A 21110-nucleotide genomic window follows, 5' to 3' on the forward strand; every position below is an offset into this window, starting at 1 on the left:
ACTGATAAAGCAGCCTAGCAGATCACAGTCTGATTTCCATATGATTCTTTTTGTCCTTGTCCATAGTCACAAACCGCTGGGATTCAGCTGGATTCCAGCTCTATAACCACAGAATAAGTAGAATAGTTGCAAATCTAGCAACAGAATTTCTTTGAGCTTTCCAGCATAAGGTCTGTGGGTTGAATACCAAACGAATATGAAGAATACAACACATTTAAAAGGTTACATACTTGGATTGCTTTCGCTTGTGGAAATCCTACCCAGAGATTAAAAGATTGCACAGAGAGGAGACAACAATGAAAGAACTCTCCACATCTACCTCATCTGAACCTATCCTTTAGCCACTGAGCTAGGAATAGTCAAAGTTGATTTCCATCACAGAACTACAGCACAATATCAGGCCCATCTCCATGTTCCCACTTGATCTTAAGAGTTTAAAGTAGGATTGTTGTGAAGTTACCAGTGGCTTTTGTGGACATGAAAAGAGCAAAAAAGAGATCATAGGATTAATTCACCTGATGGAGATGCCTCTATAGTAAGTCCTTTTATTTTGCTTTGCAGATTCATTTATGGAGTAAACAAGAGTCTAGAAATAAAAGAAATCCTATTCTAAATGCCACCTGCATAATTTTATTGAGGACTGAATACCCTCAGAACAGCACAAGACTACTGTGTAAAAAACCAAATACTGATTATTCCTTTAGATCTTGCCTGTATAAACACATAATTGATTTAACTCAATCATTTTAGTTAAACTGATGCAATCTATGCATGGACAGAGTAGACAGGTACATAGAAAGGCACTGTGGTTATCTTCTCTGAGACATATAGCGATTTTCTACCACCTCATGCCAAAAAACTTAAAATACCTACAACAATTTTTTATTTTGCAGTTCTAGAACTCTTCACATTTCAGTAAGACAAAGACATGTGAAAATAACCTAAGTTGCATTACAAATATCAGTAAATCATTGTTTTAACTCCTCAGCAGGTGGCAGTACAAAGTTATTTACAATATCATATTAATTCTGTACTGTATTAAGTAATTTGTTCTTAAGTCTGCAACAAAAGCCCTGATGTAAGATAATTATACCAGACAGAAGAGTTAATTAAGAGAAAAAATTTAAAAAAAGAAAAAAAAAAATCAAGCTTTCTGCTTCTTCCAGTTCTTCAGGATCACTTCAGCTGCATCCAGAGTGCTGTCTTTCTGCAAAACAAGGAGTATCACTATTACTGCAAGTGTGGATTCTTGAAAACAGTACCAGTCATATTTATATCCCAAATCAATATTTGGCAGTGTCACTTGCAACCTCTTAATAACCCAATTGATCACATTGTCATTAAAAGTTATAGCTACAAATCTACACTGCACAAAAAGTTCTGATTCCTTGCAAAGATTTATTAGATATGTTTGTTCCAAAAATAACATTTTGTCTCAATATTAGTATTATCAAATTTCATAATTTCATTTAAACTGGATAGTCCTTAAGTAAATATTCAGCATTTACACAGTGACACATTTGGCTGCTCTATACTGGACCCTTGTTAGCATAGTTTCCTAATCTTTATGTGTATAGGCGGGTTTTTTAAAACTTCATGCAACCAAGCTGTGCTGTCTACTTAAACATAAACCCTCTGAATGCGAGTAACCCACTGATCAGTTGATGATCAGCATGACTTGGCTACAACACAATGAATCATACAGGTAGTGTTTAACTTGTCGTGATTAGTGCTGTCCATCCTTGGCAAGCCATATTAACTATCAGCAAGTTTCATTCTGGTTGTTACTGGCTCTGTTTGTATCACTGTCTTTATACCTCATCCTAAGAGCTGTGATAACATGAGCAGAAATTCCCATTCATTACTGGACCAAGCAAATGTACAGATTCTTATACTAAAACAGAGTTGTCACATTTCATTATGTTGACACTGTGACAGAGCAATACGAGAGACATCTTACAGCACCCAGATTACCAAAGATTATGTATGTACGTGTCCCCACAGCGTTTTTTTTCAAGCACAGATTCAAGAACTGGTTGAAACACTGGGAAGAACATGTGAAAATCAGGTGCTCACAAAATCACAGATTCATGATTTCTCTTTTCTTTAAAAAAAACAAAAAACAGAAAAACAAAAAAACAAAACAGAGATGAGATTCCTTCCCATGTCTTTGTTTCTTTTATAGTTTACAGCTTTGTTTTCTTTCATAGTCTGCAGCTTGTGTAAAACCCTTGGTAATTTCAAGTAAGCTAAACTTCAAGCCGATTTATGATTTTTGTTGCTGGACACTGAACAGACATGCAGTACTTCATGCATATCATTTTAGTATATCATTTTCCTATACGTGGGAATTATTCCTTATTCTGGTTATAGAATCCACTGTAAGTGATTGCATATCCACCTCATACATTTTCAGTGTCATCACTGGTCAATAATGCTTTCACAAATCAACAAAATATCTATTTAAAAAAAAAAAGACCTAACCACCCAGTTGGTAGCTATGTCATCCAGATTTCTGGTTTCAAGTCCCTTGGCAAAAAAAGACTGTTGAAGCTACTTCATGCTGAATTATACACCAAACTGATTTTCTGTTTCTAAAATCATCCAACTCAGACTGTGGGAAAAAATGTAGCAGTTGTCTATTGCAGTTTTTGATGCTGCATTGATTTTTGAGTTTTGAGTCTTCATGGGACACAAATTTACCTTAATGAAGCAAAAACGTATATATTTTTCAAATTGCCTCTTTGTCTCAGGCCCACAGAACGCTGAAAGCGGAATTGCTGAGAGTTTCTGAAGAATTAAACAAAAATATTATTATACATATATATATTAAAAACAGATTTAAGCATGATTTTCTAAAATCTTCCAACATTCAAGGAAAATACAAGGCTGAATTTTGTTCTGAGTAACTAGGCTTAAATAATTTCACATTACTTTTCTGAGACAAAATATTTCAAAGGTTTTTTGTTTGCTTGTTTGTTTTTTTACAACTAGCATTTAAGCAGAGAAACAATTGCTGGAACTTAACACAAACCTATAAAATACATTACCAGTATGCTTAGCACTATTTAAGCCACATCATTTCCAAAAGATAGCATGAATACCAAACAATATTTTGAGTAAGCATGGTTGCACTGCTTTGGATTTCAGTGAAAAAGCATTTCTAAAACTAGAATATAACCAGGACACCTTACCTTGGATGATATCATCCATCGGACAAATTTATAATCATAAGGTTGATTCTCATCTACATTAGAGAGATCCACATCTAAGGAAAAGAAACTGTATGATTTTCCAGGCTCCAGTAGGAAGGCATCATGAACAGCATTACACTAACACTTCAATAAAGATGTATGCTTTTATTAAAGAAATGTAATTCAGATTATACTGGAGCAGCTAACAAGAGATTAAGCCAAATGCTTGGCTCTCAAATCGTTTCATAGTCATAGACCGTTAAGAAATAGACTTTTTTATCCACAACCTTTGCCCCTCCTAAAACTTCGCCAAAGCTTTGCAAAACAAGGACAACTGTTACAACTGCAAACAAAGTTTTCCTCAAGCTCATAAAATCCACCTACAGGCTAAAGTCAGATGGAAAATTTAATTCCCAATTAGAATTTCTGACCATGTCATGCGAACAAGAAATGAGAAGACATATATATATATATATATATATATATATATATATATATATAAGCTTAAATATATATATATATATATAAAGCTTATATATATATATAATATTATTATTATTATTATATAACATGATATAAAATATATATATATTTTAAGCTTACTTAATGTAGAAACATCTACAATCATAAAGTATCCTCCTTCTGGAATGACAGGTGTCAGCCCAACTTCTTGAAGTAGCTGAGCCATCCGATCACGCTTGCTTTCCAGCTCTCGAGGCAGAGAGTAAAAATAGCAGTCTGGGTCATCCATGCGTTTATAGTCTACCCAAAGTGCTTGTGCCAAAGCCTCCTGGAAACGACAATGTTCAAAATACTCATGGACACTCACATGCTTCCTAATGAAATTCTGTAGTAGGATCTGGCTCTTATTAAGCAAATCAACAAATATAAATTACACAAACTGCATCCAGTAGTGTAATTTGCTTGTTAACTTGCAGCAAAACCCAAAGCACCAATTGCTCACTAGGCATTCATCACATACAAAAGCTCTGAAGCGTTTACAAAATGAACTGAAGCTGAGTTTAGTGAAATATAATCATAAAAATACTAAGAAGTAAACTGTAAGGTAAAGATAACTGTCAGTAAAACAAGACCCTACTTGTTCATCAACTTTTACTTACATTTGGCAGGAAACCCCACAGATTGCTATGAGTGGTGCTTTCTGCAAGAAGCAGCAGTTTGTGTGTCAAAGAAGAAAGAATCCGCAAGACTTCCTTGGTTTTGTTTTAGGTTGTTTTTTATGTTTATTTTTTAAATGTCTGCTCAGCTGATGAAGATTATCATCTTTTTCTAGCAACCCAGAACACATATTTTGACAATCAAAAATTAGTTGTTGTGATTATTGTTTTATCATGGTGAGGTCTACAAGTTTGCTATGCCAGAAAATAACTTCTTTGGCTCCATCTGTACGTACCTGTAATGGAGTTGGGCAAGTATAGAGTGTATTTTGATGAACTACTTGCAAATGCTTAATCAGATTCTGAGGGCCAATAGACCAACCAAGCTACGGGAAGAAAAACATGCATATATTACACTTACAGCAACACCATTACTTCAGATTAACAAAGAATTGAAGTTAGAAAATGTCTCAAGGTTTTCTTTAACAATTATTAGTTTGTCCTAAAGAACTCAGAATAGAGTTAGTTTAACTTTCCTCTACAATGCATTTTTAAAAAGTCTAGGTATGAGACAAGAATAACAGCTTCACTTAACACTTCTCAAAGAATATCAAGCAAACTTTTAATTCTCCATATAACAAGTTAGAAGATAAACAGATCCTTTATTAGGAATGAGATTGCCAATTGTTCTAAGTCCATCTCATAGGCACCCATGTCAAGGGTGGTTCGAGCATAAAACAAGAGGTCATTACTGGATCAAATCCACTCTCAGCCAGACAGAAGTCAATTGTCATGGTTCAGTCTGACCACGGGCGATAAAGAAGAAAGCATTTAGCTGCCAAAAGGTTATATATTTTATTTTCCAGTATGTATGTTGAAGTCGGGCAAAATATTATTATCATTTAATATTTTAATAGCATTGAAAGAGAAACTATTCCAAAAGGTATTACATAAATTTGAAAACATCACCATCACAATACTGGATAGCATCTGAGTCTTCTCCAAGAGTTTTGAACAAATCATACTGTGTTTATTTATATATTTTTTTCCTCATAAGAACTCACTACTCAACAGACAAGAACAAAACAAAAGAGTTCAAGTAGTTGTTCCAGCTGAATGGTATCTTCACTTTTTAGAGACACACAGATTTGCCAGAAACTTTCAAACACAGGTAACAAAAATGCATCCTGTTATTTACTTAACTAAACCCTTATGCTGATTTTCCTTACCTTCCAACCAGTTACACTGTATGTTTTCCCAGCGCTTCCTATAGTTATTGTTCTTTCCCACATACCTGGCAACGTAGCTGCATACAAAATAAAATTAATTGGGTACAAGTGCATTCACATATTCCATGTAGTTTGCTCCTAGCTAAGAACTACAATGTGCTGATGTTTAATTGTAGTGAGAATATTTGAAAACCATAGCAACCGTAACAAGTGAGAAAGAATATATGGACCAAAGATCTTGGCAGAAAAACAAGATTTGGATAAAAGACAGAAAATGAGGAGAGATATAGTTGGTGAAAATGATGTTAGTTTTCCCCAGGTGCAGAATTATTCATTAAAAAAAAAAAAAATCTAAGAGGCTACTTATTTACCTCATACGGTATTATTTCTGATGCCTAGTAAGGGCACTGTACACAACATTAAACCAAGCACTCCCAGCCATTTTAACAGAATTGTCCAGAAAACAGTTCAGTATCATTCAGTACCTCTTATCAGAAAATGAAAATAATTCGTAAGGTTCTGGTTTAGAAGTCAGAAACCCAGTAGAGAGTAAATAAATTACATTTTATTATACAATTTGCACAGCCCTGATATTGAAACGCAGTAAGAACTAGGTAAGGTGTCCGCAAGCATTAAGGGATACAAGGAAGCTTATCTCCATCTTTGTATTTGTATCTTGTAGGAGACCAAAATCTTTCCCTCCTTTTCAAAGTTGATGACAGGGCAAAGATCTCTTCTGTCAGCTTGCAATTTGCTACCAATGAATTTATCAGTTGTTAAATTCCCTCTCCAGAGAGATCAACAAACAGATTTTCCAAACAAACACTGACTTTCATAAGAAAGGTTTTGCCGCCATTACATTAATTAGGCATGGTAAAGGTCATTGCAACTCTTCAAAAATCTGCGTTGTATTCTTCTGAGCACACTTGCCAAGAAAAGAAACCAAACTAGCAGGAAAGAGACTTGTATTCTTATTAGCTCACCCTTATTCACTCAACTGCTCTGTGACCTTGAAAACATAAAAGCAGTTTGAACAGATGCATCTTGCAGCTAGCTAGGTCAAGAGTACACACTACTTCCTAAAGACAACTAACTTGCTCTCTGCAAAAATAATTGAATTTCAAAGCAAATGCCCTCTAGCAAGAAATTGTTTTGCCACATAGTCTTAGGAATTCAACCTTGGAGACAGAATGCAACAGCATTTTCAAACAACAGCAGCACCAAAAGAGCACAGGTGAAGAATCAGCTCCGTTGCTTTTTTACAAGTAGGTTTTAAATAAGCAAATCCTTCCGTGCTTCCATGCCAGATGGAAGCATCATTACATGACACCTTAAGAGACTTGGACTACAATTTACTATCAAAGTGCAAGCTAACACATATAAGTCTGTTACCTGGGCTGGCACTCAGCTTGCTGAGACGTCTGTTCTCAATCCTCAGTTACAATATGCTACCTCTAAATCCTAATCATTACTTAAAGAAGGTTCACTGTTCTTACAAAGTCGGATAATGATGAGAAACATGATGAAGTGCACCACACTACAGAAAACAGCCTTAGTGACAGCACAAAGACTGTACTAATTTTATGATCTGTGTTGAGCAACTCTTGTTAAATTATATTAAGGCACCACCACCAGACACTGTAAATTGATGCAATATCTATTTTGTATCTCTAGAAAGGAAGCGTCAGTGCACAGATGGAGTGTGGAAAGTTTAATATGAAAAGACAGGAGCTATCAAATAGAGAAATAGCACATGCCATTTTTTCTTACATTTTCTTTTTGTAGATTTAAAGAAGTCTAAGAAACTGAAGTTAAAATGAACAGATCTTGCTTCTTTTACTGAAGCAATGTTATTTCTCACAGTTTTATGGAAGTTTTATGATCATCTTAGCAATAAAGTTAAAGATGATGTAATGGGATTGATCATAGAGTACATGCTGAAATGAATGAAGCTGAGTAACCTTTCAGGCTTTACCTTTTCTCATAATCGCAAGGGATTTTTATTTTGCATGCTGAACTACAGAAAGTCTTCAGTTCAGTTGTAAACGTTTTGGTTTGAAGCATTAACATGACAATAATACCAATAAAGTTACTGTGTTTTAAGAACTCAGCACCTGTCCACTAAGACAAAGCACGACTGACAACATGAGTGTTCAAACCTGTTGCTATGGCAAAGGAAAAAAATGGATTACCTTACACCACCCACAGTGACTCTGGTTCTGAAGATGGCTATTTGCATGAACCACCTGCCAGATCTATGAAGAAAGCTATAAACTAAACTCATTTTACTTTGTAATCGGAACAGGATAAAGCACCAGTTACTGTGGTAACTTGGTACAATGCACTGACGCAAATTACAATCACATGAACCCAAAACATTCCATTTTCTCAGCATCTGAAGGTCTTCTAGAAGGTATCAGACAAGCGAAGAATCTGGAAGGTATCACCACAACAGCCACGAGGTTAGGCCACTTTCAAAACAGACTCACAGCCTATGCATGGCCAATGCAATTAACATACTAAGCTGTACGATCAGTAGCTGTGTAGCTGAGCTAATAAGCATTCCAAGGTCATTTACGTATAACTTCCTTTTCATTTTTTATAAGAATCAATTTCTACCATGATGCTTCCACTAGAGCCCTCATTAATGGAGTTTCTCCTATTGCTACTCTTGATATTTTGAGATAGTAAAAGCTTAAAGTTTGAACTTCTTCCAGCAAACATTATTTTAGGGGTAAGTTTGCAGTATCATTCCACAGCAGCTTCTAATAGATAAGTACCTATTTTTGTGTGTTTACTTCCCTTGTACACCAGCCATTCATACACCTCGTCACTGATGCACAGAGTATCATGCTTAATACAGAGATCAGCTATTATCTGGAGTTCTTCTCTGGTAAACACCTGGGATGCAAGAAAGTAAAGGCAATGCATTAGTCACAGTATTTAAGGCATACTCTGAAATTATAGCAGTGTTAAAGCAGGACTCTTACCTTGCCTATAGGGTTGTGTGGGGTATTCAGAATAATGGCTTTTGTTTTCAAATTAAATTTACTTGCAAGTTCAGCTGGATCTAAGACCCAATCAGCACTGGATGCAGAGTTTCCACCATTTTTCTTGGAAAAACAAATAAAAACAAAAAATGCATTACTGGAATGCAACTTGCTACTGCCTAAACTGAGGTGTCCAAGTTACCATCCTCAGACACTTTACTAACTACACATGACAACTTATCCAACCTGTTCTGCTTCCCTGGGAGGAGGTGCTCCCAAACAGTCAGGAAGCTAAGATCAAGACAAATTACTGTGACAATGGCAGTCTTGTCCTGCTTGACGCCTGTCTCACAGCTTCCCCAAGAACCAGTTTCCAGGATCTGGTTACTCACACATATAGTGTGTAATGCAGGAAGTGCAATCATATGACAGTAGAGTTTATGGCCTTCCCATACATTAGAACAAGTTATGTGTGTGCTTGGCTGGAAATCACCCCTAGACTAGGATTTTAGCTCCTTCCCTCCTTATCTATGAGAAAACAGCCAAAGAGTTAAAAATATCTACCACTGAGGCTCTGGACTTACACCCTCAGTGTACATGAAGATGACAGAAGTTTGGGTCAGTTTCTGCTAATATCAAAGAACATGGCCAACTAATTTTCTGATATATGCCTAGAAGGAAAGAAAAGCAGTCACTCAGCCCTCTCAGCAAGATCAACATCTTGCATCCATAAAAATCCATGCAACCTGCCAACACGATGCCAGAAGTACCAATATGCAACTTAACCATATGATAATTACTCCTTTTTTTACCAATAAATACCTCAGCTACCTCATAATCATTTCTTATTAAATAAGTGGATTTTAGAAAATAAATTCTACTCTGTCACTACATGAGTCACCAAGAGGATCAGAAGCCAAATATTCTGAAACACAACAGATACAGAATTTGCACTGGCATGACCATCCTTCCCCCATTTCTACTGAAAACATTTTCTGATCCCATCCAAACAAAGGAATGTTGATCAGCTTTCAGACTGCACAAATTAAAGTAAATGAGAAAATGAGAAACACTCTCCTACCTTTTCCAGCATCAATAAAATATTTTATTTGCTTTGGATTATCATTATCTCAGTCTTGCACTGCAACAATCAATTTCATTTTTGTATAATTGAATATTTTGAAACACTGCACAGAAAAGCATCTCCTATAAGGTTTTCATCAAATTGTATTAGGTATAGAAGTTTCATATAATAAACAATTTTTAAAAAGCTACTCACATATCTCAGTGGAATAAAAACAGGCTTTGCACCCGCCATCTTTACCATTGGTTCATAACAGTCATAAAATGGTTCTATTATTATTACCTGAAATTACAATAGCAATATCAGAAACAGAAAATCTTCAGTGCATAATACCATCATATTTCCAGATTTGCTTTGGTAATCTAACTGGATAATGTTTCTGGCACTCCATCCTGATTTAAAAAAAAAAAAAAAAAAAAAATCACAATGTTCTTCCTTTCCCAGAAGGCCAACAGCATCCTGGGCTGAATCAAAAGAAAGATGGCCAGCAGGGCAAGGAAGGCAATTGTCCCTCTCTACTCTGCCCTCTATGGGCCCCATATGGAGTACTGCATCCACATCTGGGGCCCTCAGCTCAGGAAAGATGTGGAGCTTTCAGAACAGGTCCAAAGGAGGGCCATGAAGATGATCGGAAGACTGGAGAACTCTGGGAAGACCTGATTGGGCCTTCCAATACTTAAAGGTAGCTTATAAGCAGAAGGAAAATCAACTTTTTACATGGGTAAATAGTGATAGGACACAAGGGAATGGTTTTAAACTAAAAGAGGGGAGATTTAGATTAGATGTCAGAGGGAAAATTTTCACTGAGAAAGTGGTGAGATGCTGGAACAAGCTGCCCAGAGAAGCTGCGTGTCCCATCCTTCCAGGTGTTCAAGGTCAGGTTGAATGGGCCCTGCGCAGCCTGATCTAGTGCCCGATTTAGTGGCTGGTAATCCAGCCTGCACAGGGGGGTTGGAACTAGATGATCTTTCAGGTCTCAAAAAATAAGAGCAAAAAAAGCTCATAATATAATAATGCCCTTAGACTAAGCATAATAAGCTCTACTCTTCTTATTCACAACACACACTGGCTGTTATTCTGTAGTTACAATGTTACAAACACTAACATATAACACCTGGAATGTTTGGGGCCTTGTTGCACAGATGTAAATGTGCAGGACAAAGATGGGAGATAACTACAGCAAGTTTTTGAACAGCACAGTGCCCTAATTAATGACATTCCAAGTGGAAGCAAGTATGCACTCGCCATGTCAGATGGAACGTATTCTTTTCAAAGACATGGATTCTACCTCCAACACAGAATTTCCAAACATCAAGGAAATCCCAAAGAATGGCCTGCAGTCTTTAAATTCCAACAGGAAAAAATTTAAATTGGAAAAAAGGACAAATTCAAGGAAAATTGCTGGGCAGAGGCTTGGAAATATGAAAAGAAAAAAACAAAAAAAAAACCTGCAACCACCAACCCAAAGAAAGCTTAGAGCAGAGAACTAAGAGAACTGTTAAAAAGACAGAAGTGAATACCAAAGCAACAAAAAAGAAATAGAAGATAGAAAAGTGAACACATTATTTAAGTGAAAACAACAAAAGGCTGAAAGCAAAATGTGCAACACAACAAAAGAAGCTTTTGCTCACTGCAGACCCAAAGAAACATTCTCCCAAACTGACATTTAGTATCATTACCAAAAAGACTGAGATGAGTAGTGATGAAGAACTTTTCTGCTTTTGTTGCCATAACTCAATGGTTCAAAATAGAACTTGACATACAGTAGCTTTTCACAGGCAGTACTTTGCATCATGCTTTGTTTTCTATTGCAGACAACAACCCAGACATTTTCTTAAATAAACATACAATATCATGTCATCTAACAATAACAGTAAAGAAACCACTACAGGTATTGCCAAGCATGAAAGAAAAGGGTCTGTAAGCTGGTGAACTGACAGGGAAGACATCCAAAGGATGCTTCTAGATCTGCAAGTCAAATATGCAGAGGTCTGAATTACTTCCTGTAACTTAAAAAATTACTAGAAATCAAAAAGAAGCCCAAACATTAAGTGGACAAACAGCTAAAAACAAACAAACAAACAAAAAAAAAAAAACAGTGAAATTCTCTTTTCAGTGCACATAAGTGAATGTTTCAAATAAAAACTTACTTCATCGCCTTCTTCAATTAAAGCCTGTATCGTACTAAAGAGAGATCCATAACCTCCTACTGTCACCAGGATATCTGTGAGAGGGTCAATCTTTCTTCCACAAACTCTCTCATATACTTTAGACAAGACTTTCACCAATGATGGATGCCCCTGTTCAAAGCAAAGAAATGCATCTGAAAGAGTTTACACACTGTCAGGAGCACTCCAGTGTTTTGGGGCGGAGGAAAGGGGGGTTGTTGCCCATCCTCCCACAGATCAAAGTAACATGTTTTGAAACAGAAAAATGTGAGATGGACCCTCAGTGTTAATATGTTTTAACAGGCAACATAGCTTAAAGCATTTGTACATTGGGTAAGCAAAGCTATTTTATTTGAATTTACTAGGAAATTCTTTTTGCATAGCTAATACTTTTGAATTTCTATCTTACCATCATATCTCAGGATAACTTTAGGTAGCCTGTAGGAGAGCTAGGACAAGAGACAGGAGGAGAGAAGGGAATAAACTGATACCAGTTAATCTTCCTTACTTCCTTCCTTATCTGCTTCTTACCCACTCATATCTCCATCTGAAGCACCTTTCATTTTCATTAACTTTCAACTAAAAATGTTTTGGCGCAAGGAAAATCTTTTTATCTTGGTTATATACTGCTGGTAAACAGCTCCTGTGATCAGAATGATAAGTCATATATTGCAAACCTCAGACCACCTTTTGCCAGTTGACACAGGTTCATGTACTCTTCCCAAAATGTGCAATGAACAAGAAAACAAACATAAAACGAAGACCATCTATGATACAGGAATAAAAAGGCACAACTCTGTTTACTCAGGAAGACTAGAGGTTTCCTGCCATGAAAAACCTTTTTTTCCTTCCTTTTTGGATACTTGATGAAAAGAGTGAAAACAGTTCTGGGAGAACATTCACCTACATAACAAATATCCTCCTCTAAATATTGAACACTGTAGCTCTGCACATAAGGCATAAAATTATGAACCTCTCTGTAAACAAAAACACTGCAATAATTTAAGACCTATAAGTCATTTTTGATTAAAATTACAGCCACTTCTTCCCACGAGTGTGTCAGCTACACAGCAATGCTGCACCAGCCGAGTTACTCCACAACCAACTCACGACCAAAGTGCTACAATACAAGTTACACACTGCATAGTGACCATCCTCCAGAGGGGAAACTTCCTCTTTCTAACACTTCCTAATCTCCACTCAGATCTGCTGATATCATGGGTGAATCTTTTCTTGAGGCACTGTCTCAACTGATAGTGTACTTTCTTCACTTACTGATCGTGACCTTTCTCATGCTAGTATTATCCTACCCAATTCACGTCCACGCTGACCAAATAAAAGGAAAACGTGTAATTTACAATCTTTTAATCTGTAAATTGATTTATATTGTCTTTAAAGGTCCATGCAATCTCATACACACACTACCATTTTGCTCTTGAGCAAGTATTCTGCCTTAAGGAAGACTGCACAGTCTGTTGTTTGGTAACAGATAAAACTTAATTTGAGACAGAAAAGCATGAACTACCAGTAAAACCAACTTAAAGCAAAGTCATATTTTTTTTTTCTGTGGCAAGTTCTCCACTGATCTCAACTCCTCAAGTTCCACAGTACTTACAAAGCCTCGTGTGTACTGGTTCAGTCTGTCAACTGCTGCTGCTTTTGCCAGCTCTTCTTTAACATAGCTGGGAGGGCATATATCAGGGAGGCCTTGACCAAGATTAACAATTGAAGGATCTGCTGCCACCTTTGTAAATTCAACCCTAACAGGAAAAAAAAAAAAAAATACACCTTCAGTTTAACATATCAGATAGAATTATCTTTCCCTTTAAGAAAATTAGAAGACAAAAGTATTTTGCTTTGCCAAATTCACAGTACTGGAAACAGTTTTTAGTAAAGTGCGTTCATGCTGAGAAATAGTCTGGGATAATGTTAAGTAACCACAGCAGTCAGAGAACCCAAAAAACAGTTAATTTATTCCCCACAGAATAACTTTTACCAGCAGAATGGTGCTCGTATGCACACACACACAAGCGTACAGTTTTTCTGCATAGAGGCAGAAGTGAAACAGTGCCCTCTTTGTAAAATGAAGTAGACCTGAATGAGAACAGGGATATCACATGATTTAAAGGCTAGATTTTGTCAAGTGAAGGGTGTCACTTAAGCTACCCAGTCCTCTCTGAGGATTGTAACTTCTTCTTTTTGTGACTTTAGGCAATGGATTGCTAGAAGCTTTTTGTTAACTGTTTCCAGTACCCTGTCAGAAACTAAGCTTAAAACTCTTGAACAACTTTGTTTGTATGGATGTTTTTGGGTTGTTTTTTTGTTTGTTTGTTTGTTGTCTTTCACTCTTGTTAAGATGTAGGTAGTCAGGAAAGGGCAAAATGCAAAATTTACCCAGGAAAAAAGGAAAACAAGCATCACAGTTCAATCAAAATTAAAAACAAATTGCTAACAAAAAAAGAAACCCCACCATCTGAGGCTGGATGACCAAAACAACATCGTGTCTGTATATATGCATACTTACACATACACGTACATACATACAAACATAAGCCCCAAGCTGTTTTCATTAACAAACAAAATCCCACCTTTACCAGTGATGATGATAGTGCTTTCTGAGCAATTTAATAACTAGCAAAAAGCATACTAAGAATAAGAACTTAAATTACAAAGACAAGCGTAATAGCTTAAAAATAAAGTCAAATTCACTTGGTAAACAAGAAGTGAGTATTACTGAGATAATTATTCAACTCAATTAACATTTAAAGTTGAAAGCCAGTTATTCTGCCACACCCAAGAGCTATAATTGTCTTATGTGGTTTACTAGATGCACAGAAGCCTGTGCCTAATGTCTCATGCACAGAAATAATATTAACAGAATTTGGATCATTGCTTCTTCTTTTAAGCAGGTAACAAATATATTTCAGCAGAGACAGCAAGAGCTGTGCACTTTCTTATTGGCAATAATTATCAACCTGGAAAGAAAATACATCAGCCAAAGGCCTTTTCTGAAATTAGCTGATATTTTCCTTTTACTTACCACACATTGCTATCAAGGCCTTCAATTCGTCTTGTGTTTTTGTGTCTAAAGGCCATTGTCTGCAAGATCAAAATATACAGATAGGAGGGCTTTGTTAAGAAAGACAAAGTACTACATTGTTGAATCCTGCATGACAAACCCTCCTTCATGCCTTCTGAAATATACCACTGCCAACTGAATTCAGTTCTTACTCAAAATTATAGACACGGTCTTTCATTAAAGCTTCTGTTAAAGCTTGAACACAGACTAAGAAGAAAATACATTAAATGCGTCAGAAATCCCCATTCGTCACGATCTAAAACTGAATTGGCAGCAAGGATGGATGAGGAGCATCGTTTAGCTCAATAGCTTCAAAAAATGATCTAAAAATAAAAATTGGAATAAATACATTCTTTGTTTTTTCTATAATACGCTAATATCTTAACAGCTGGTTTTCTTTCAAGCCCGATACAGCTTGGAAGTTTCTTTTTCAATGTAACTTTATTTTCGAATATGATGGTTAGCAAGAAAACCTTTCCTTGGAAAGGTGGTTCATATTACAACACAAACACATTAGAATGTGTCTTTTTGCTGTATATTAAGACCACTACTGAAGGTCTTAGGAAACTGCTCTAGAATAGACCTCACAGTTTTCCCTGTGAGGGAGGGAGCAGTGCATGTCCATTTCTGTCTGGAAATCAGCTTTACACTTGAAAAGCAATTCACATAGAAAATAAGACTCTTAGGGCCCCAAACACTACAGTTTCTTTGAGTCAGAATACTAATTTTACTACTTTACTAATTTTAGTGACTTTTACCACTGTTTGGTATTATTCATTTATGAAGGATTCCAAAACCATACTCCAGCTACCACAACTTTGAGAAGGACTAAATACCTGAGTTGCCATTACGTTTTAAGTTTCAACTTTGAAACAGTGGGATTGACTCACAGCTGTCATTTCATGCAGGTACGTGTTTGTCCTCAATCATTTTACAGTAATGAAGCTCCTACATGTGTAACAATTGGAAACATGGGAAAACAATTAATAAACTAACATATTTTGCTGCTCATTTGTTTTCTGCATGGATCTAATTCTGACCTCATCTGTAAGAAACAATCATCCAAAGAATAACACATAGGAGGACATCTTTTGTTTATCCTCAGGCAGCAAACAGTAACTAGACAGACATACACCATAGTTAAGAGTGAGTTTTGACTGGGTGATCAGTACTGCATCTATTAAAAATCTATGCAGTTTAGAGGATGAATCCAATTTTACGTTTGTTTTGGTAAATACGATTAATGTCTGCCAGTACTGTATAAATACCAATAATACAAGTTAAACTGAGCCCTTCTCCACATACACTTCCTTTTTTGTTCCTCTCCACATGCAGCACTACTATTCACACTATAACAAATAAGAAACATTCTTTGAAACTTTCCAGCTAAAAATGAGAATTCTGTACAGTGCCATAGGAATTCTATTGATCAGCTCCTCCTAAAATTGTCTCAATTCACTAAAAGTCTTTCCACTGTAAGACTTTATCCTCAACTGTAACATAGATCTTAACTTCAGTAAGTAATTTCCCATAGCTAAAAATATGTAGGCAAGTAAAGTAAGCCTGTTACAGTCCTCACGCTACCTTAAGTTTAAACTCTTAGTACTTCAGGTCTACTTTTTTTTTTTTCTGCCTTGAAAATAGCTTCAAAACAGAGCAACTAAACTTATACCAGTTTTCAGATGTTCAGCTTACAGCAGAGTTCACAATGCCAGCTACTTCGAGAAAGTGAACAAATAACACTTATGAATGATACCCTAAGGAGCATTCTTTCTTCTAAAAGGTCATGAGAACTCTGAAGGTTCCTTTTTAGTGTAGCCCAATTACATCACAGCTTGATAATCTTCAAGCCTTTTTTGCGTGCAGAGCAAGGACTGCCATGAATTTAAGATCAGTGTTAAACTAAGAGCCATGTCCTTATCAAGCTCTAACTCTAACCTCCTGCTTTCCCTAACACTGATTGCTTTAGATGGAAAGTCAAGTGCTGCTCGTATTTATCTTTCTTCATAATAGAAAGAAACTTGTGAGCAAATTGAATGGCAATACTGTTTGTGTTTACTGCTTAATGACAGAAACACATATCTGTACATAATTAAATTGTGGAATTCAATGTCAAGAGCTGCAGATGAAGTCAAAATCTTAAGTAAATTCAAAAATAAAGATAGGATGACATTTCAACTTGGTCAGTAAGAACATCCAGGTACTTTAAACAGAATAAAAGTACAGCACAGGAAAAATCGACTTAAGCCAAATCTGACTTCCCAAGTGACTTATATGTGAAAACAAGCCTCTCACTTGAGCAAACTATGCTACAGTTATCTGCATAACAGCTTCAGCAGCTGTTCTATAGGATCTGACACGTGCCTTGGTTGATCGAGCTTGCTAACTAGATGAACTGCTCTGTGACCTGGGAGCACAAATGACATGCCAGAGTTCCATACACAACACCAAGCTTAACCTCTAGGCACACACCACATCACAATGCTTGTTTTCTCTTAAGCTGAAGTTAAATAATCTCAAATGCAGTTAAGCAGGGAAATTGAGATTCTATAAAAAATTAAGCTTGCAGTGCTTTTATATCCCTTGCTATTGCAGCATCAAAAAATCACAGCTATCCCTGCTGAATTAACATAAAGCTGAGATACAAAGGAATTGATGCACCGAAGTTCTGTGATAAAGCTGGCAGGAATCACTCCTACATCTCAGGCTAATGCTCTAACAGTTAGGCAATCCTTTCAGCTCTTACCTGTAGCACTGACCTTAAAAACTGAAATGGTTATATAGAGCAATAAGTGCCAAATTCTGTTGTGTTCACGAGGTTAAATATTTAACTTGTTAGAAAACTTACTTTAGTCTTAATATTAAATGCTTGGGTCAAGGTAACTAGGAGTAAAGAAAATACAGCTGATGTGTATTTATTGGCAGCATTACAAAATCAGTGCTTCACTAAAACATTGCACAAAGTAGTTTTATCGATGAAGTAGATTGAATACTTACATCAGAGGCTGAAAGCTTGATGGACCTAGAAAGTAAATTTGTTTGTAGATGGTACGTTCCAATGCCACGGCAACAGAGGCTTCGTGAAACAAAAAGCATGCCTGTATAACAAGTAAGTAATCTGAAAAAAACCCTTATATTGCCAGAACAAGTTTCCTAAACATCACCAAGCATTTTTAAATGATAAAACCTTCTCTTCCTGTCAGCATTTTTCTTTCTTTGAAATCAATTCTAGTAAATTATTACCTTATTACATTCTATATGAATCAAGGATGAAACTGTAGCTGACAATTAAAGTTAAAATCTTTCTGGCTGTCATACAAAATGAAGGTTTCCTCTATTTGAGAGCAATAACCTTTCTATTTTTTTCCTTACAATGAAAATTAAGACTTACATGCAATTGAAACTCTCTGTTAGAATTGTGAAAATGCATTTGTCTAATACAAATTGCTATCAGAGTTGACAATTTATACACAATATAAAAAGGACCCAACATTAAAACCAGTCTCAATTTTCAGGTGTTTGAAATTCAGCATTCAGAAACTGAGATAATGGAAATGACCAGTCACACTGGAGTAGCAGGTCTATGCAATTTATGTAAAACTAAAGAGTTTTGCCTCAATGACTTGGGCAAACATTAAATATGCAGCATGGCTGAAAATAGCCAGTAAGGATGTTCTGCATGAAGTAACAGATTGTTCGCTGGCTGCAAAAAACAAGCCCTGTTAATCAATGACTGCAAAGAGACATATGAGCAGATACCTCAGGTAGCTACTTCCAAGTTTGTTTAAACATATGCATCAGACGGCAATGTGAAAATGAACTGAATTTGTAAGACAAAAACATAGGAGCTTTTCATTAGGAACAATGGATTTATTCCCATAAAGCAGTGTTCCTTACACTGAAAATGTAAATAAAGACCACCTCCTTTTAAGGATGCCTCTTATAATACGTTTTAAAAGTATGTTATTTTGCCTTTCTTTTTCCAGTACTACAAACTCAGTCTCGGTTCTGAAATTAAGGTCCTTCTGACACGACACTGAGTTGTACCTAAGACAATTAGAACCTTGGGAATATCCATAGAAGCCCATGGCATTTAGTGATCTGCAAAAATGTAATTCACTGATTTTCCTTTAAAAGCAGAAACAGTAGCAATGTCCACAACTCTGGTGGCCAAAGGACTAAAAAAATACACAGCCATTAAACATTTCACACCAGTCAGCAGATACCCTGAGAGACACAAAAGAAATATATATGTTTAATAAAATCTGTAACTACATTTAAAGTTACTTTAAATAACAGCACTTAGCATATTTGACATAAACTTTGGTAGCTACAAAGACAAAAAAGATTGTGAAGCCCTCCTGGTTGTGTGTAACGTACAGATTCTATCACGTTGACTACAGCAACAGCACTAGTCTCCCAGGGTGAGATGAGTGACAGAGATAACCTTACTTTTACAGCAAACAATTGCAGTAGTTATTGCAGTGTGACAAACAGGCAGATCTTTACCTGGTCATTTTATACTGAGGAGTAGCAAGATGATATAAAAATTTTCCAAACTCGACATGCAAAGTTAACTTGCAACCTCAACAGAAACAAAAAAAAAAGGAGTCTGTAAGTATCAGTAGCATTAGTGCCACGCTGCACTAAAGGGTAGTGTGATATTTGACAAAGCATTACTTGCTGTGAGGCAGTCATGCAAAACTATAGCATGGCATGAAGAGCAGCAGACCTGTATCACTGCAGTGTGGTCAATCTCTGAAGATACAAGAAGAACATCTGAAGTAAAAATTGATATCCACCTTTAGTGACAGACAAGCATAGAAACTGAAAGTTTTATGAGGAACAGAAGGGAAAAAAATATTTCTGGAATACATGGAAATAGTGGGAAAAAGTGAGGAGAAAAAAAAAAAAAAAAAAAAAAAATAAACAGCTTCAACAAGGAAAGTCAAGGTTTCAGTATGTAGTTCTGCTACACTGAAATACTTGTGATGCTTTTCCAGGAAATGCTCTTCCCTCATCTGCAGCATGGAATGCTTGCTCTTTAGCAAAATTTTAAGGAAATAAAGGCAAAGGACTGCTACAGTCTCCAGATCTCAAAAAGAAAATGATTTGATGACCTACTCTTCTTTCTCCATGCACACACACACATTCCCATTGTTACTGTATATAACACGTTAACACAGGCTCAAAAGAATTATTACTTTTAGAACCAGCACACACTTAATAATTAGCTCTGTCTATGTTTTATAATGCTTGCTGGTAACTTTTTCTCATCCCAATAAAGTTTCTTCCAGTAAAGTTACAAAATGCTTCTGATGAACTCATTTCCTCCTTTCAAACTACAGGCCAAACGCTGCTGTCCCTTTATATGTACCTTCAGCTATACCACCCCTATAAAATACATCCACTGTTATACTTCTGCTTAACATCTGTTACATACAGAAACGTAAAAGAATGCGGTATCTTGGGCAACCTTTATGAATTCTTTGAAAAACTGCATCATTGTACAGGGCCAGAGAAGGAAAGCGTCAGGGAAGAGAGGATGCCTCCTTACAGACTCCTCACCACAACACTTTTTCTGCCACACAGAAGCCATTCGTGACAGACCAGGCCAAGAGAACTGCTGCTGAAACTGCTGAACTGTGGCAGGCTGGGTATTTTAACAAAGGTCACTGAAACTTAACAACTGCTGCACGCGACAACGTTTCGTCCCTCTCTTGTCCATTCTTTGCAAAACGAAGACAACCGAACGCGGAGAAACAAACTTCACCACGCAAACAGAGCAGAGGGATCAAAAGGGGCTTCGCCGATGGCTGCAGCGCTTAGTCATCTCACACTGCGCTTATCGTCACGCTGACACGCACCTACCAATGCGTACTCTCAACGTGAAGCACCCCGAGCTCACAGCTGGAAACGCGCCAACACCCCGCCCGGCCAGCCGCCTCGGCCCCCGGCTGCGCAGAGGCGCAACGAGCCGCTCAGGGAGGGGCCTTCTGCAGTCCTCTCAGCCCTGAAGAAGCAGCAGCCTGCTGCACTTCCGACGGTCCGGGACCCGCCCCCCGCAGAGGGCCAGCCAATGGGCCAGCCAACCAGCCAACCAGCCAGCCAACCAACCAACCAGCCAGCCAGCCAGCCAGCCAGCGCGCCCGTTCCTCCCGCCCAGCCGTCGCCGCGCTCCGCATACCGGGAAGAGCCGGGTAGCCCGAGGGGAAGAAAAAAGCCCTGCTGTCCTCTGAGTTCCCGCC

General features: G+C 37.0%; 1 protein-coding gene across 11 annotated transcripts in view; it reads right to left on the minus strand.

The window, feature by feature from the left end:
* Positions 1 to 506: 506 nt before the first annotated feature.
* KYAT3 (kynurenine aminotransferase 3) overlaps positions 507 to 21110 on the minus strand; it is a 28660-nt gene continuing 8056 nt past the window's right edge. Inside the window, exons 1-15 of one of the 11 annotated variants that reach the window (XM_052666614.1) lie at positions 20734 to 20910; positions 19595 to 19641; positions 17860 to 17960; positions 14824 to 14882; positions 13399 to 13543; positions 11766 to 11915; positions 9811 to 9897; positions 8532 to 8654; positions 8322 to 8442; positions 5542 to 5618; positions 4609 to 4698; positions 3798 to 3984; positions 3195 to 3268; positions 2704 to 2790; positions 507 to 1207 (exon numbers count right to left, since the gene is read on the minus strand). In XM_052666614.1, the coding sequence (XP_052522574.1) occupies positions 1145 to 1207; positions 2704 to 2790; positions 3195 to 3268; positions 3798 to 3984; positions 4609 to 4698; positions 5542 to 5618; positions 8322 to 8442; positions 8532 to 8654; positions 9811 to 9897; positions 11766 to 11915; positions 13399 to 13543; positions 14824 to 14882; positions 17860 to 17958 (1362 nt within the window). In that variant the 5' untranslated portion in view covers positions 17959 to 17960; positions 19595 to 19641; positions 20734 to 20910 and the 3' untranslated portion in view covers positions 507 to 1144. Of the gene's footprint in view, positions 1208 to 2703; positions 2791 to 3194; positions 3269 to 3797; positions 3985 to 4608; positions 4699 to 5541; positions 5619 to 8321; positions 8443 to 8531; positions 8655 to 9810; positions 9898 to 11765; positions 11916 to 13398; positions 13544 to 14823; positions 14883 to 15752; positions 15793 to 17523; positions 17783 to 17859; positions 17961 to 19371; positions 19467 to 19594; positions 19642 to 20430; positions 20689 to 20729; positions 20912 to 21110 lie in introns of those variants that run through there. The other 10 variants (XM_052666612.1, XM_052666611.1, XM_052666610.1 and 7 more) reach the window with 10 other exon arrangements.

Source organism: Tympanuchus pallidicinctus, unplaced genomic scaffold, assembly GCF_026119805.1.
Source record: "Tympanuchus pallidicinctus isolate F22 unplaced genomic scaffold, pur_lepc_1.0 scaffold7, whole genome shotgun sequence".
In the NCBI taxonomy this organism is placed as follows: domain Eukaryota; kingdom Metazoa; phylum Chordata; class Aves; order Galliformes; family Phasianidae; genus Tympanuchus; species Tympanuchus pallidicinctus.